The sequence below is a fragment of the Pagrus major genome, chromosome 21 (genome assembly GCF_040436345.1).
Source record: "Pagrus major chromosome 21, Pma_NU_1.0".
NCBI lineage: Eukaryota > Metazoa > Chordata > Actinopteri > Spariformes > Sparidae > Pagrus > Pagrus major.
The window spans coordinates 7,664,428-7,681,593 of NC_133235.1; the positions used below are offsets into that span (position 1 = coordinate 7,664,428).

At 39.1% G+C, this 17,166-nt stretch overlaps 2 protein-coding genes across 2 annotated transcripts; both read left to right on the forward strand.

The window, feature by feature from the left end:
- The first annotated feature begins 756 nt into the window (after positions 1-756).
- LOC141017356 (major histocompatibility complex class I-related gene protein-like) lies at positions 757-7,293 on the forward strand. The gene is made up of 7 exons (XM_073492038.1): positions 757-846; positions 1,652-1,921; positions 2,595-2,873; positions 4,519-4,821; positions 5,238-5,339; positions 5,575-5,592; positions 5,758-7,293. Exons 1-7 carry the CDS (start codon positions 798-800, stop codon positions 5,805-5,807), a joined length of 1,071 nt encoding a protein of 356 aa, XP_073348139.1. The 5' UTR covers positions 757-797; the 3' UTR covers positions 5,808-7,293.
- A 4,554-nt stretch (positions 7,294-11,847) lies between these two features.
- On the forward strand, positions 11,848-17,166 carry LOC141017241 (major histocompatibility complex class I-related gene protein-like). The gene is made up of 7 exons (XM_073491892.1): positions 11,848-11,930; positions 12,107-12,373; positions 13,551-13,829; positions 14,951-15,280; positions 16,189-16,290; positions 16,499-16,516; positions 16,975-17,166. Exons 1-7 carry the CDS (start codon positions 11,882-11,884, stop codon positions 17,079-17,081), a joined length of 1,152 nt encoding a protein of 383 aa, XP_073347993.1. The 5' UTR covers positions 11,848-11,881; the 3' UTR covers positions 17,082-17,166.

Consider the following 17,166-nt stretch of genomic DNA (forward strand, 5'->3'; position numbering starts at 1 on the left):
TTATATGTCTATGCATGGATCTATTATAAGAATATATATAATACATCCATGAGCTGACCATGCTACTCTTCTGTGCACTATATACAACCCTGTTTGAATTTCAATGAACTTTATTAACACAATGACAAAACCCTGTTTTTAATCCATAATTAACTGTTTTTAACACTTATATGAATCCATTTTAATGCAACATTTTACCTCTCTTATGAACATCTTATTTATTTGTAAACATCTGTCAGTCTGAAATTATATTTTAACATGTTTATTAGTCTGAAATGACGTATTTTAGACTGGGCTACACCTGAAGGTATTCTTACTCCCCAACTATACAGGAATGACTTTGTCAGATTTTTTTTTACATTAAATAGATATTTAAGAGACCCATGTGAATGGATTAAATATCATTAGATCTCATGCATAGATTATTAGATGGTCTTTAGAATCATTTACCAATAAGTGGCCCGATTCAGCTGATTCTACCATCACAGTTAAACCACAAAACGCAGGTGTGAACTGTGGAGGAGCTTGACTTGACAGTTAGACAAATTAGACAATTATTGATGTGTGGTTCATTCATGACAGTGATTCATAACTAATTCACTTTAAAAGATACCAGCATGATTGCAAGTCTTACCATCAAGTGTCACTCACAGGGAGACAGGCTGGGGGGGGGGATTGCCAAATAAACTGTATTAGGCTTGTAGGCGGTCTCAGACTTCATCAGTCGCGCGGTCCGTGAAACGTCTGACAGAAACACTCTCCTCTCTCTGCCACTCACTCCTCTTCATCAAATCAAGATGAGAGCGTTATTGTTGTTGCTTCTCTTCTGTCACGTTTCATCACCAGGTAAGATCACGTTTTACAACTTTAAACTCTTTAAACTTCACGGTCCACTCGACTCTTTTGTTCCAAGTTTAGTTTCACTTTTACTCTGTGTGTGTGTGTGTGTGTGTGAGAGAGAGAGAGATTAAACCTAAAACAAACCACCATAGAACAGTAGCTGTGTCATGGTTCAGTGTCTGTTTGTTCCTGTGTTTCCTGTTTTACTATGAAGTTTTACCCTTGTGTGTCGCATCGTGCTTTTAGTTCCTCCTGTGTGTGTTTTCCGTTAATTCCCTCACCTGTCGCCCTCATGTCTTCGTCAGATCGGTTTCCTTCCTCCTTGGCCCGTTATGTTCCGCGTTACTTCGTTTCCCGCCCTTTGACGTCCCGTTGCTGTTGCCGTGTCCTCCCAGCTTCACCCGGCCTGGCTGAGTCTGTGTCCGTCTTCGTCCGTCATCCTCCATCTTGGTCTGTCTTTCTCCGTGTTGCCTCCCAGCTTCGTCCCCAGTGTCTCCTGCAGTGTCTCCTCATGTCTCCCGTTTGGTGTGTTTCTAGTTTTGCTTTCTGGGTTCTCTTTTGATTTGTACTTTGCTTTTGTCTGCACTTTGTTTTAGCCTTTAGTTGTTACTTTGTTTTTGTCTTCTTGACTCATTTGAGTTTTTCTGTATTCCCCATTGTCTGTAGTTCAGCTTTGTTTATTAAAAGCTCGCCTTTTGTTTCCCCCCAATCCTGCTCCTGTGTGTGTCTGCACTTGGGTCCTCATTTAATACACCATAAAACATAACAAGTAGTATTTATACTGAATGTATAAACCTCTTCTGTCCTGCAGTGAAACACCGCCTGACGTTTATCTCCACTGCATCTTCTGGACTCCCATACTTCTCAGAGTTTGTTGGAGCTATAATGGTTGATGAACATCTGGTGGTTCACTGCGACGACGGCAAAAAGTTACTCGAACCAAGACACAACTGGGTGAAAGAAGTATTGGAAAAAGATCCTTTCCAGCTGAGGCTGTACCGTCTGGGATGTTTTGAGCTGGAGCCAATTTCTTTCAAAGCCACAATCATTAGTTTGAAACAGCGCTCCAACCAAAATGGAGGTACAGTATGTTCAACGTATATTTCACCTTTTTACTTCATGGTCCTTGTTTAATTTTAAGATTAAGATTAAGATTTGTATCGGAAATATTTAGAATTGATTTCCTCAGCCTCCCTGGGCTGAAAGAAAGTTTTCATCATGCACAGTGAAAAAGGCTGAATACTTTACTGACTAATACTGCTTCAGGGGATGACTGGACCACAGAACATCTGATTGGTGTGCACATTTAAACACGAGGATCCAAGAACCTTTAAATCATTTACTGAGTTGGGAATGCTGGATCAGATGGATGGATGGATGAATGATTTCTGTACAACAGCAAATATAGATCAATATAGATGCATACATGCCAAAACTAAGTAACACAAAAAGTGCATGAGAACAAATGTAGCTTACATTATTAATGCATCCATGAAGGAGGAGTCTTCTGTAATCCTTCACTGTGATTCTATTGCATATATTACAGTCTGCAAGAAGAATACAAGCAGACAGCATCAGCACTTATAGACAGAACAAGTACACAATTATCTGCTGTTTAATCATGAGAAGACCAGAAGACTGGGAGAATAGCAGTGCATCACAAAATGCACAATATGTTTAAGATCATCTTTCCACTGGACATTTCATCTGTACATCATTGTTGATTTCAGTCTCTGTTTCTTTCTCTGTCTCAGGTGTCCACACTTTACAGTTGATAAGTGGCTGTGAGTGGGATGATGAGACCAGAGAGGTTAGTGGTTTTCATCGGTATGGTTATGATGGAGAAGACTTCACAACATTCGACCTGAAGACAGAGACATGGAACACTCTAAAACCACATGCTTCTATCATCAAACCGAGTTGGGATTCTAAAGGATATACAATGAAAGAGTACAAGCATTACCTAATGAAGGTTTTTCCTGTGTGGCTGGAGAAGTATGTGGACAATGGGAGGAGCTTTCTGCAGAGAACAGGTAGAATCACATGACCTGATGTAGTTTAACTGACACAATCATGTTCATACAGTCTGCTCAGACTGAACTGCTGTTGTGTTATCACTCCAGTCAGTCTGACATTACATTGTTTTCTCTGTTTATTTTCTGTAGCTGTAAGATTCGATGTTGTCCTAACCAATCAGTAGACACTGACATTTTGGCTGTTCTGAAATTTCTTTCCATCGATCAGTGCCGGCCCTGACCAATTTGGGTCTGTTTTTTATTTGAAATGGTCCTCTGTGAACTAACTCCTTTCTTACTTTGTCAGTTAGAAGAGATGGCCAGTCAGCAGGGTGTATTGGTGCAGCCTTTAGTCCTGATGCTGTGTCACTCTGGTGTGCTGAGGTAGAGGACAGGAGCACCTGATGCTCACTGGGGGTGGTGGTGAAATATTTTAAAAATGCATCTCAAGAGAGAAGAGAAGTATATGTGACCACTGGATGTTACAGTTTAATAAAAAAACAGATGCTTGGTGTGTGCTATACATAATACTAATATAGACTAATAATGAAAATACGATGAGATTCATTCAACTCTATCGTCATTGCAATGCAATTCAGTCTAACCAGAGTGCAAAAAGCAGTAAAGTGCAGTGAAATGTGTGTGTGTGTGTGTGTGTGTGTATATATATATGTGTGTGTGTGTGTGTGTGTGTATATGTGTGTGTATGTATGTATGTATATATATGTATGTATGTATATATATGTGTGTGTGTAGCCTATGAATGATATGGGAAAGTAGTATTAGCATTAATACACTTTAACAAAGATAAACTGTGAGACAATAAACCAAAGGCTTACAACTACCCTATTACTTATAAAGTGGATGGAAATCTAATTTTAACTGACATACAAGCAGGAAAACACAGCCAACAGGTTGTAATAACACCTGAACAGGCCTGACGTTAACTTTCCAAATGTCCCTGATGAATTTAAGGTGGCGTAACATTAACTTACATCGACTCAGCTATTTACTGATTATTAAACAATGCTACTATCGTCCGAAGTAAGCTAGCAAGCTAACACTCTGCTCCAACAACGGTAACTACGATCATTTCATTCACTTCATCACAGTGACGTTACTGTACCTCTTTCTTTTTCACGTTTTGCTTCCTCTGCTTTCCTTCTTCTCCTTCCCTGGGCGCCGGATGGTTTCAATCTTTTGGACACTGTGGTTCTGCTACGGTACTGATAAACCTCTCTTGGTCTTGGGGTCAGATTCAGGCAGCTCGCCTCTCAAACCCGCCCCCCACCCTCACAGAGGGCAGGTAGCCTACAGTGCAACGAGCCAGGAACCCAGAAAAAAGGCCTCTCCATTATTTAATAGGCTTTGCAATAAGGTTATGTTGCTGTGGGCTTATATAATATTTCGAAATAATATTAGTAATAGCGCTGGTAAAAAATAGTGTGTGTATATATATATATATATATTTTTTTTTTCTTCCCCGTTTGCGGCGCCCCCGTGGATGACGGCGCCCTTAGCATTTGCCTATACTGCCTATGCCCAGGGCCGGCCCTGCCATCGATGCTCAGACTGTGATAGTTAGTCTACATTTAGCATGAGTTAAGTAAGTTTGCGGTCTCAGTTTTGCAAAATAGAAATGATTTCATTGAACTCTCTCCAGAGCTTCCCTCAGTGTCTCTCCTCCAGAAGACTCCCTCCTCTCCAGTCAGCTGCCACGCTACAGGTTTCTACCCTCACAGAGCCGCACTCTTCTGGAGGAAAGATGAAGAGGAGCTTCATGAGGAGGTGGACCACAAAGAGATCCTCCCCAACCCCGATGGAACCTTCCAGATGAGTGTTGACCTGAACCTTTCATCAGTCACACCTGAAAACTGGACGAGGTACGACTGTGTGTTTCAGCTCCATGGTGTGAAGGAGGACATCATCATCAAACTGGAGAAAGATCGGATCAGGACCAACTGGGGTAAGAGTGAGATCAGAGGGTGCTGAAGGGGAGTGCATGCTGAAAAAAATCAACAAAAAAAGAGTAATAATACTATTTATTTTTAGTCATTATTTATGTTATATTTAACCAATGCATGCTGCTCACCTGAGGATCACTGGTCAGACCATGTGAGCCTAACAAGATTATCAGATGAATCTTTGTAATTTTCTTAAATCCAGAGAAAGTTTTAAAGCGTTTTACAGTTGTTTGTGCTACACAAATGACTGTTTGTGCTGCCTGTCTCAGGGGCCAACTGGGGTAAGAGTGAGATCAGAGGGTGCTGAAGGGGAGTGCATGGGAATTCATCTTGGAAAAAAACAGTAATAATTAACTGATTAAATGTTTTGCTTTGTTCTAACCTGCTACATCTGCACCGGTCTTATTGTATTCACCAGTGGAGCCCAGTGACATGACCGTCCCTGTCACGGCTGCAGTGGTTGTTCTCGCTCTCATTCTCATCGGTGCTGTTGGATTCATCGTTTCCAAAAAGAAGAAAGGTGAGAGAGAAAAAGGAAAGACTTCAGTACTTTGATTTAAGTCTTTGAGTTGATTATTTTTATTCAGGTTGCAAAATTAAAACAAGCATCAGAGAAGGAAAATACAGTCAGCACTAAACACTGTGTATGAACAGATACTCAGTTTAAGTGAGTAGAAGAGAGGAATAAAGTGACTAAAGATAATCTGGCATTAACAACTGTGACTGAAATGATTTGTCTTTTGTTTTGATTTCAGCCATTAGCCCTCCATCTCGTAAGTAAAACTTACTTTGGTTCTATTTCAGCTGATCTGACTCGCACTTCATGTTTTAGATTAAAACATGTTTCACATTATTGTGCAGATTAACATTTTCAACACTGTTTTCTGTATTTATTGTTTATAAAAGTTCAATACAGGATGTTTGTTTCTGACCTGCAGCTCCTGACAACAGCACAGAGCTCTCTGAGCAGCTGAATCCAGAGACCTGAATGACCAACACACTCAGTGACTGTCCTGGTGACACTGTATTTAGCTTTGCAGAACTAAAAGACAGTAAAAGATGGCTTCTTGCATTAAAATGAAGTAACATTTAAAAAAGTACTGCTTGAAAAGGTGGGACTGTTCTATGTTCTAGGGCTCTGATTGGTTGTTTTATTGATTGTCGTTTTCTAACTGCTGCTAACCGTAGCTGCCATTAGCTAGTTAGCTCAGTTAGCAGTGCAACTGATAACTTCTGTAGATATCCATGCAAAACAATGCTAATGATAGACATCATAATGTCAAATCTGTCATTTACTGTATTTACATCCTGTTGATCATTTTATTTAGGTGTCTTCTTAAAAGTATTTCCAACAACAATTCTTACACATTGCACCTTTTACTTGGACACAATCCATGAAAGGTTCCTCACACCACCAGGACTGCTATCTATGGTAGGACTGGTCGAACCAGACAGTGATGGTGGTGGTTGCACTGCTCAGCAGGCCGTGGGATTCACGTGAATTTGGCAATTAAATTAGTTGGGCCAGGCAATGTAGTTTAGACTGAACAGTTACAGTGTAGATAGAAGGCCGAGTCATACTGCAGAGTTTCGGCTGTTTGTTGTTTGTTTGGCTGAGTGAAGGATTTCTCCTCTGATCTGATTAACCCAGGTGAGGAAGGAGAGTCAGGAGACGTGATGCCTTTGAAGTATTTGATGAAAAACGATCAAGGAGAACAGGCTCGACAGTACATGTAGTAACAGTGTAATTCTGTGCCAGTTCTGCCGGAAAACTTCCCTGTCTGTGATAATTTAACCTGCTACAGAATATTCTGGAAACATGATTAGGGCCTACCTTAGTCATGTTGTAACAGAGTGGTGTAATCTGTAGTCCTGAAACCTGGAAATCATTTTGCATTTTTTCAACTTGTACATTGATCAGTTTATAGAAAACGTGTATAGTAATTGTGTAGTAAGACGCTTAGTGGTGGTGACGTTTAAGCCATGTGACTGTAATGTCGTCTGTTTAGAGCCTAACATTAGCTTTTTACTAATAGAGATTTTATTTAGGCTTTGAAAATCACAATAGTTGTGTTCATCTGTGAAGATTATCTTGATGAACAAAACATGTAAGAATCATAAACTTGTGTTTGTCACAGAGATTATTTTCTGAGATATCCAAAAATCCCATAGACTTCTTGTGGAGGGAACCAGGGCGATGCTAACTTCAGGGTTAGCCTCCAAAAGTATGTTCTTGCTGCACCACTCTATAGATGGAGAATATGGAGTTTGGTCTATCATGGAGCCAGTGCGTCTCTCGTATGAGCGGTGAGCAGAGTGGGAGATGTATATGTACAAATTTACAACTATGAACTTATGAGACTAAACATGTAAATTCCTTTACATTGATGAACATGAATGAATGTTAAACTCAAATGTATTGTTCTTTTTTTGTGTGCTGATGTTTGTCTTTTCAATAAAATCCTCAATTTTTTAAAAAAGTTTGGTCCACATGCTCATGTGTGACGACACTTCAATATATTACCTGAACATTCAGTATTCTCAGAGGATTTGAATGAGGAGATTGATATCAATGTTAACTCTGAGCAGAGTTAGCTCCCAGACAAGGTTAGCTTAGCTTAGCATGAACACTGAAGTTAGAGATTAAACAGCGAGCCAGTATCTTTGTTAAAGGAGCCTTCTGACAACTAAAAAGCTGACTGACTGGTGTGTAGAAAATAAGCAATCTTCACACCTGTAACGCTTCACCTCTGAGGTCATAAGACACACGTAGAAAGAAAGAGAAACAAACTGAGAGACTCAGAGTGAGATACATGTTGAAACATGTTTATTCACAGCAGTGATTTGAGCTGAAGGTTAATGCAAATTAAATGCACAAGCAACATATAACAATAATAGAAATGACTTAAACACAGGTACCCTGAGAGAAAATGATTAAATGTTACTATATAATGCTCTAAATAATCAATATCACCTGTTTCTGTGTGATTCCTGACTGTTTGGTGCTCATCCTTCACATCTACAATTGCACTGTAACTCTATAGAAAGAGTCTCTTTATAGAAAATGTCTTTATACAGTATAGACATTTAGTTCTTTATAAGCTTAAATGTGTTGCACCAAAAGGGGCAAAAAATTTTGAGCACATTTTTAAAAAGATAATAATCTCAGGTGTGTTTAGACTCCTCTGAGACCGCTCCTCTTTATGAAACGGTTCTCTTTCAAAAAAAGTAAAGAATATTACATCAATTCAAACAAAGGTAGTGAGTTGCTGTAGGTCTGTGATGCTATAAGACAAGAGCTGTGTTAAAATATGTTCAGATGAGTTTATCAAAGTGAAGCCCATTTGTGTTAGAATATAAGCTGATATATCCAATGTCAAGTTTGTCGGGACTTCGTTCGTTAAAGTTGTCAAGGTGAAAAAGCCTGTTTTAACAGTTTGACACTGGTCCAGTGTTAAAGTCCTCCTCAGCCACTGAAACAGATATACATTGTGTTTTGATACTGTACCTGTCAAAGACAAAGCCAGGCCAGTCCTAACCGGCACTGATGCTTCTCTGTTTCACTGTTAGGCTGTCTGATATTATGAAATTATGAAAAATGGGACTGTCCAGTGTGGAGTGAGGCAGATTTTGAATGCATATGTGGCACCCTGGACATTTTATTAGTTCAAATCATGTCAAGAATTAGTATTTTATTAGTTCTTGTAATTAACTTGGTCCCCCCACCATTATTTTTCTTATTAATCTAATTTAAAACGCCTTGTGTCACTACTAAAAACATGGGAAACTCACCTGCTTCACCTTCAGTAACTGTAAGGCAATACCCGTTTTCGCCAGTAGGTGTCAATATAGGCTATGCAATGTGAATGACTGGCACTGTAATCCTGGCACACAGTTGTAAACCCAGTTGTAAAGTAGGACAGTCAAGATAGCAGCACAGAGAGCCTATACTCATTCAAGACTCACTTATTGTTGTATTTGCAGTATTTTTCTGTGCAATAAAGTCACTGGCACGTGAATGGACACTGTCATCATTGTGCACGTGTGTAACACAGACGTTTATGTCTCTACTAGATACCAGTCTGTAGTGCAAGGAAAATCTTTCACATGACCGCTTTTTCATTCAACCTTTATTTAAATCTCAAAAAAATCATTCAGGGAAAGCCTTAATTTTTCAATGATGTCGAAAGCACAAATAAAAAACAGAATAGGTGCAAATGTGATAAACAGAAACTGTCACACCGGTATGTCAAGTTAAGTTTTTGTCCTGTCTCCATGTTTGTTTTTGTGACTTCCTGTTTTATTTTGGAAATTAACTCTCCTCTCGTTTCAGGTCACTTGCCCTTCCTCATGTGTCACCAGTCTGATTGTCTTCCCTGATTCCTGATCGTGTCCACCTGTTCCCCATTACCTCATGTGTTCATATAGTCGGCGTCTCCCTTTGTCCTGTGCCAGTGTGTCATGTCGTGTGTGGTGAAGCGTCACTCTCGTCATAGAAATACCTTAGTCTCAGTCACAGATTTTGCCTCGTTAAGAGAGTTTTTTGTTGACCATTTGTCATTTAACTTTTCATAGCCTCAGTTAGTTTTGACTTCTCCCCTTTTGTAGTTTTTCCCTCCTCGGAGGCGTTTTTTGTTCTCTTCGTTTTCATTGTTATTTCTCCCTAGAAGATAGGATTTTCAGTTACTAATTTTCTTAGCCATCCCTCCTTTGCGAGGCGCTTTCTGTTTTTGGGCCTTCAAAATAAAGTATCTTTGCCAGCTCTGCATCCGAGCCCAAACTCTGAGTCATTCTTGTCAGAAACAACGAACACAATCACACAATCACAATCTTTGTACACAAACAATGTTCTCAATGCTCGTGTTCATGTGTAGAGACCCTGGTGATACTATGAGCAAAGTTTCATGTTGTGTCGAGTCTTAGTGTTTTAAAAATAGCGATTTTGATGCTACCGTGAAGTTGCCCCTAGCACGCAATTGAAAATACGGTACATCTTAAAAGTGGCTTTTTCGTCGTAATTATGCTTTTACACGAAAGTTTGACTCGGGTACATTCACAAAAAAAGCCTATGTTGTATTTTGGCGAGAGTTACACTTTAAGATAGATGTTAAGATGTATGTATAGATGTATGTTAAGATAGATGTATAGATGGATTTTAAGATAATTGTATATATTGATGTATAGGTAGATAAGATTGTTACCATCATTTCAGTAAATCATTTTAAACTATATTTAATCAGCTCAATATGATTCATTTTCTGCAATTACATGGTAAATACACCAAAAACCTGTGTTGCATCACACTGACTTATTTTTTATTTTTTTCAAAATGATTTTATTTTTTCAGTTTTACTAATTGGTAACTACAGAATACATAAAGCTGTGTTTAACATAATTGCTGTAATTAATAACTTGATACATGAGACAGAGACAAGAGCAAAAGCTCAGTACACATTAAGTATCAGAAACGACAGCAGGCTTTTAAGCCAATAACTGCAGAGGTTCACCAGTGGGAAAATGTTCCATATACAAGGTTAACAAACAAAACAACAACACAAACAAACAGTATGTCAGGGTGCTACTTCCTTTAAATATGAATATGGCAGGGTAGCTACAACTCCACAAAAAGCTGGTTTTGAGGTGTTAGTGCTTCGTCTACACTCATTTCTATTTCCAGGCATCCTGACATGCTCTGGACGTGTTGTTGCCTCCTACTGTCCTCAATTTGAACTAAAGCATCAAAGTGAAAAGTTTCAAAATAGTCTTAACAAATAATACCTGTCTTATCAGGTAGCCCAATCCTTTATTTAAGAGAAATGGAGGAAATATTGTTTATATTGTATGTGTATTTATATAATACAGTATTATGTGTTTGTGTTATTTACACAGTATATACACTTGTATACTATTGTAGAAATAGAACATGTATATGATGGCAGTCTGGAGGTCTAATGATTTCTACAACTCTCATTATTCTGTGATGGAATGAGAGGAACACAAACTACTTTGTCACGAAACACATTCATAAAGTTTGGTTCAATCATTAATTTAATTATAGGTCATTATAGGTTGACCTGCGTTTAAAAAATCTGTGTAAACCCGCTAATTTTGATGTTAAATTTTAGTTATTGGTAATGTGTGACCGCCCTCTAGTGGACAGAACCTATAACAACCACATGCTGACAGTGGCATTGCCAATGCATAAGCCTGTGTATACAGTGTAGACTCTACACTGACTCAGACAGCCATCTAACTTTGTATTCTGTTACAGCAGCTGGACTGGACGCAGGGCATTTGAACTGAAGGTTGTGTCATTCACCACCCCACCCCTACCTGTCCAAAGCAATGCACAAATATCTTCTATTCATGAGGTTTTGCAGAAACTTTCTTAGCTAATATTTATTCTTGCGATTGGTTTCTCACATTTAGGCTATTTATGTCATAAACACTGTTTACCTAATCAATAATCAATTTATTTGTAGTTTTCCAGCTCCATTCAATGTGTTCGTTCGTGTGCAAAGGGCAGAAGGGGAGGATGGAGAGAGCAGGAAGAACCTGATGAGATGTTGGACAGAGAGTGAAGATTGTCATGGTGCAAAACAGTTGAGTAAAGCCTAAATGTTTAGCTGAGGGACAGAAAAAACAGTTTCATTAACCATGGTTTACATGCATAAAGGGGCTGAGCACCCCCAAGGGTCTGATCCTAGAACCGGCCTTGGATCAAGCCCCACCTGTGGCTGCATCCTGCATGTCAGCCACCACTGGTCTTTAACTGAGGGACTGTATTATTGTGTGCTTTGAAGTGTACAGGTCAGTTCTTCAGAAGAAGTCTGGAGTCTCCAACAAACCTGGCCATACAACGTCCTATATATCAGTCTTTAACAACATTTGACCCAGTTCATCTTTCATTTTCTTGTTTGACATCTGCATGGGGTCCAAAGTCCACCTGTAAACCCAGTGTAATGAGGGTCAGAACACTTCCCACTTTCCTCCGCCAGGATGAACAGCAGTAAACAGCTGATCCAGCTCGGTCCTTCACTCACTCGTCTTCATCAAATCAAGATGAGAACGTTATTGTTGCTGCTTCTCTTCTGTCACGTTTCATCACCAGGTAAGATCACATTTTAAACCTTTAAACTCTTTAAACTTCAGTCCACTCGACTCTTTTGCTCCAAGTTTAGTTTCACTTTTCCTTCAACTTGATCAGACCGTTGTAACTGAATCATACTGATTGTATCATATTTCTGAGTGTGTTTTCATACTGAATGGAGGCTGTTTGTCCTGCAGTGAAACACTCCCTGAAGTTCTTCTTCACTGCGTCTTTTGGAGTCCCGAACTTGCCGGAGTTGGTGGCAGCTATAATGGTTGATGAAATTGAGATGGGGTACTGCAACAGCAACAGAAAGATGAAGCCAAAGCAGGACTGGGTGAAAAAAACATTACGAAGAGATCGTCAGCAGATGGACTGGTACACCACAGAGTGTTTTGAGAGTCAGCCGACCTACTTCAGAGACATGATGCACAATTTGATGCATCTCCTCAACCAAACTGGAGGTACAGTGTGTAAACACTATGTTACACTTCACTTATACTGACCAGCATAGTCATTGGAGCCTAAATCAAAGTGATCCTCGACAGGCAACACTTCGAGTTTTCTTGGTAGCAGATTCTACAATGACGTTTATAAATTCAGAGAAATTAATCTCGGCTGTAACTCAGTCAGGACAAAGTCCATCAAATAAACCATGTAGCTACTGATTACATAATATTCCTATCACATGCCTGCAGTCATCTCATTGACTGAAGTACAGAACCACTAGATTTTAAACAAATTAAAATGTTAGAGGTGGGCAGTATTTCAATTAGGCCTGAGTTTAATTAAAATACATTCAAATTGCTTTTCAGTATTTTGTAATTTGCTGCCTATTTTGCTGGATAAAAATAAATTAAGCACCCGCGAGAAGGGATCTGAGCTCCCAAGCATTAAAATAATAGCCTACATCTGTAGGGGTCATTTATACATTACCAACAACCATTACTGTAATCGCAGTTAATGTTTTTTATTTTTTTTTTATTTAATGTAATGAGTTTTGTTTGTGTTAATGATCCAAAAGAGCTCAAAGAACCATGTTGTCCTAAAAAACCAAACCTGACCACCACACACTGGGGTAGTTCAGAGGAGGAGGATGCTACGGAGGCCCGTTTCTGCCAGTTAGAGAAATAAAGTTGATGAAAACTTAGCCTTGATTAAAAAGAATATATATTCACACAGAAAGGAATAATAGTGTGATGAAAAGCTGAGACAAGTAATTCACAAGAAAAAAGTCATACTTATTGATAAATTATGACTTTTTAACTCATGATTATGACTTTTAGAGACCCCCACAAAGTTAAGACTATAACTCTAACTGATGATAAACATAAACAGGAAGAGGAAAAGCCGAAATTCAAGATAATTAGACTGAAAGGTGTAAGTTCAAGAATTTTAACACCCCGCTTGTCATCTAAAGTTTTGTGTTACTGCATAATACTTTAAAAAATAAATGACTATATGATTCTGATATTGTATCTGAAATATTTGAAATTAATTTGATCAGCCTCTCTACACTAATAAAAGCTGTCAAATATTTATTGTGTCGACTGAGTGAAATTTCATAGTACAAAATCAATGCACAATATAGTCAAGATTATCTTTCACCACTGTTACTTACAGTCACTGTCTCTGTCTCAGGTGTCCACATTTTACAGAGGATGAGTGGCTGTGAGTGGGACGAGGAGACTGGAGAGGTGACTGGTTTTATGGTGTATGGCTATGATGGAGAAGACTTCCTATCATTGGACATGAGGACATTAACGTGGACTGCCCTGAAACAACAGGCTGTCACCGCCAAACTGGGATGGGATGCTGACAAAGCTAGAATAAACCACAACGAGAATTACCTCAATAAGGTTTGCCCTGAGTGGCTGAAGAAGTATGTGGCCCATGGGAGGAGCTCTCTGCTGAGAACAGGTAGAATCACATGACCTGATGTAGTTTAATGGACACAGTCATGTTCATATAGGCTGCTCAGACTGAACTGCATCTGTATTATCACTCCAGTCAGGCTGTTGTGACTTTATTTTTGGATGTTTTCTATGGTGTTAAGATTTGATTTAGTCCCAACCAATCAGGCACAAACATTTTTGAGTGCTCTCACATGACTTTTGGTGAATGCTGACACTGCATTAGCCAGTGCACAGTTAGCATTAGTTAGCTGTCAGTGTTTAAAAAGAGAAATATTGATCAACTGCTTTGCTATAAACCATAAAATCTCTGGCTGCATTGAGTTCCTGTAGTGGTTGTGTAATTCCCTCTTCAAATAGGTTGTTAGCGCTGTCGTACTGCAAGTTCTTACATCTAATAGGATGGTTGTATGTGTCTGAACATGATAACAACTGTATTAATATAATACCTTCTAAAACAAAGTTACAAAGTGCTTTAAACAAGATTAAATAACTTAACAGTCAGACCTCCATAAAACTTTGTACAGCTAATCAAAGTCCCTGGAGGATAAAGTCTGTGGACTTGGCTTTTTCTCTGCTGCCACTATGAGGTCTTCATTTGTGATTCAGAGAGAAATATGTATCTTGACAACAATCACAATGTTTGCCATGGAATTTGGCACACATAATTAAATAAAGTCTAATGACCTGGGTGTTCGGCTGACTCTCCTCTTGCACCACCAGAAGGTACAATTTTTCACGTATACAATGAAATATCTTAACAGCTTTTTGATAGATTGGCACCACATTCTTTGAGAAATTCTTGGTTTACAGACATTTAATCCGATTGGCTTTGATGATCCCGTTTTTATGATAGATGATTTTGATGTCATACATGTTAGCGTGTGAATCCAAACACGGCTGGAGTCATCTTGTTGTGTTTACTTGTTTATTTTTGTGCTTGGATTTTCGCGCAACCTGTTGTTGCAGCATTGACAGTAACTGTACATAAAACTGATTATTAGTGACTGACTCATTATTTTAGGAACTTAAAAACAGAATATCTTGTCTCTCTGTCCCCTTTCCTGTTTTATATTGATACATACAGTACATATACATATAACCCTTCCCCCTCTCTTTACTCTCCAGAGCTTCCCTCAGTGTTTCTCCTCCAGAAGACTCCCTCCTCTCCAGTCAGCTGCCACGCTACAGGTTTCTACCCTCACAGAGCCTCACTCGTCTGGAGGAAAGATGGAGAGGAGCTTCATGAGGAGGTGGACCACGGAGAGATCCTCCCCAACCCTGATGGAACCTTCCAGATGAGTGTTGACCTGAACCTTTCATCAGTCACACCTGAAGACTGGATGAGGTACGACTGTGTGTTTCAGCTCTCTGGTGTGAAGGACGGCATCATCACCAAACTGGACAGTGTGTTGATCAGGACCAACTGGGGAAAAATTGTGTTATATAATTACAAAGGTGAGAAACACTCCTTTAACTTTGTTTTTAATGCTGGATAGCGCTGGTTTGGCTTCCTGGTCAGTTTATATGATCTAGATTTTCTTTTAAATAATTGTCTCTGAAGTCACCATCTATCAGTGAATGAGGTACACAGTGATGATTAAGCCTATGGCCCACTGATGAAGGTATTGCAATATATATTTTGCAGTAATTACAAACGGGGTGTCGGCCTCAACGTTCCCAGAAATCGAACATTTCTTACTGCTGTAGCTGCACACGAAAAGTTTACCTGGTGAAACACAGGGTGGCTTTTATTATGAAGTTGCCACAAGAAATGCACTGGATTTGTCAGTTAGCTTAACATCACTGTAGTTCATCAAAAATTTGCCTACAAAACAAAATAATGGTCAATTTTCAATTGGCGACAGGCTGAACACCTCCAACTTCTCAGTGATGTAACCAACTCTTTTTACCTCATGTTGCTGTTTGCAGACTCATGCCTTGTGCCAGGAGGAATTCTAGGAACTCCTTATGAGAATGTGACACCCGTAATGTGTCTTACAAAAGTGATTTATTAAATGTGCGTGCTTTGACTTCCAGTTAATTTTTAAATATATATTCTCTATGAAGTCAAGATGGCCGTCAGTCACAGTTCCAACAAATTCAAATCTACAGGCATTTTTTACTGGGATCCGGTGATAGTCAAAGGTTGCAGTTGATCAGGAGATGTATCTGTACTTTTGCACAAACATCAGTAGCTGCTGTCACATTATACTGTATAAATACCCCTCAGACAACACCATCTAGTTGAAATAGGTAATAACATGATAAATACTGTATGTGTGATGAAGAGATGGATCGATTTACATCTGTTCTAACCTGCACTTGTTGTCATCTTTTTTCTTTCTTTTCTTTTTGTTGAGCAGAGGAGCCCAGTAAAGTCACCATCCTGATTATTGTCATAGTGGTTCTTCTTGCTTTCGGCCTGATCGCTACTATTGGATTCACTGTTTACAAAAAGAAGACAGGTGAGGGACTCAAAGGTGCCACATTTAATAGCACCAACATCTGCAGCAACTAACAGTAGAGGTAGAAGGCTCAAAGTATATACATCTGATTTATTTGTCAGTTTATACAAGAGAGAGAATGAGATTCAGTGGGGAAAATAAGACAAAAGATGTTCTGAAATTTTAAACTGTGACAGGTGAAATGATTTGTCTTTTCTTCTTATTTCAGGCAATTCCTCTCCAACACGTAAGTCCATCTTATTTTTATTCTATAATCTCTGATCTGATCGCACTCTAGATTAAAAAGCTTTTCAGTGGGAGCCAGGTGCGAAATTCAAGAATTTTTCTGGCCAGCTGTTCTTTCTCTCCCAGATCAAAATGTTTTTGTTAATCAGGTATGTTGCATAATACACCACATATGTATTTCCCTATGTCGAGGTTGGACTATTCATTGTGAATTCAATGAATACAACAGTAGTTGCTGCTTGTGTAAGACATTCAAAGTGATGTCTGTTGTATATGTTTCAAACAAACACGTGCACAAATTAGCAGATTGTGTTTGTTTTTAATTAGCGATTTGATGATTGACAAACATCATTTCGAAGTCGGTTCATCAAATTGAGGGCAAATTCCAAACAGCAGATTCCCAGTTTAGTTTCCCGCCTAGCCCTGCTGAGAGCTGACAGTATGTCTCCTACCTTTCAGATGCTGTCAACAGCCCTGAGGCCTCTGAGAGACTGACAAACACACCCTGCTCACAGGGACATCATGTGGAACAACCAATACAGGGACAAGAAAACAAAATGCTTTGATTGGAAGTATTCACACCTCTACAGCTGCCTTCATTTAAACAACAGTGCTTTTGGTGCTCAAAACATAAATAAATAACAAAACAAA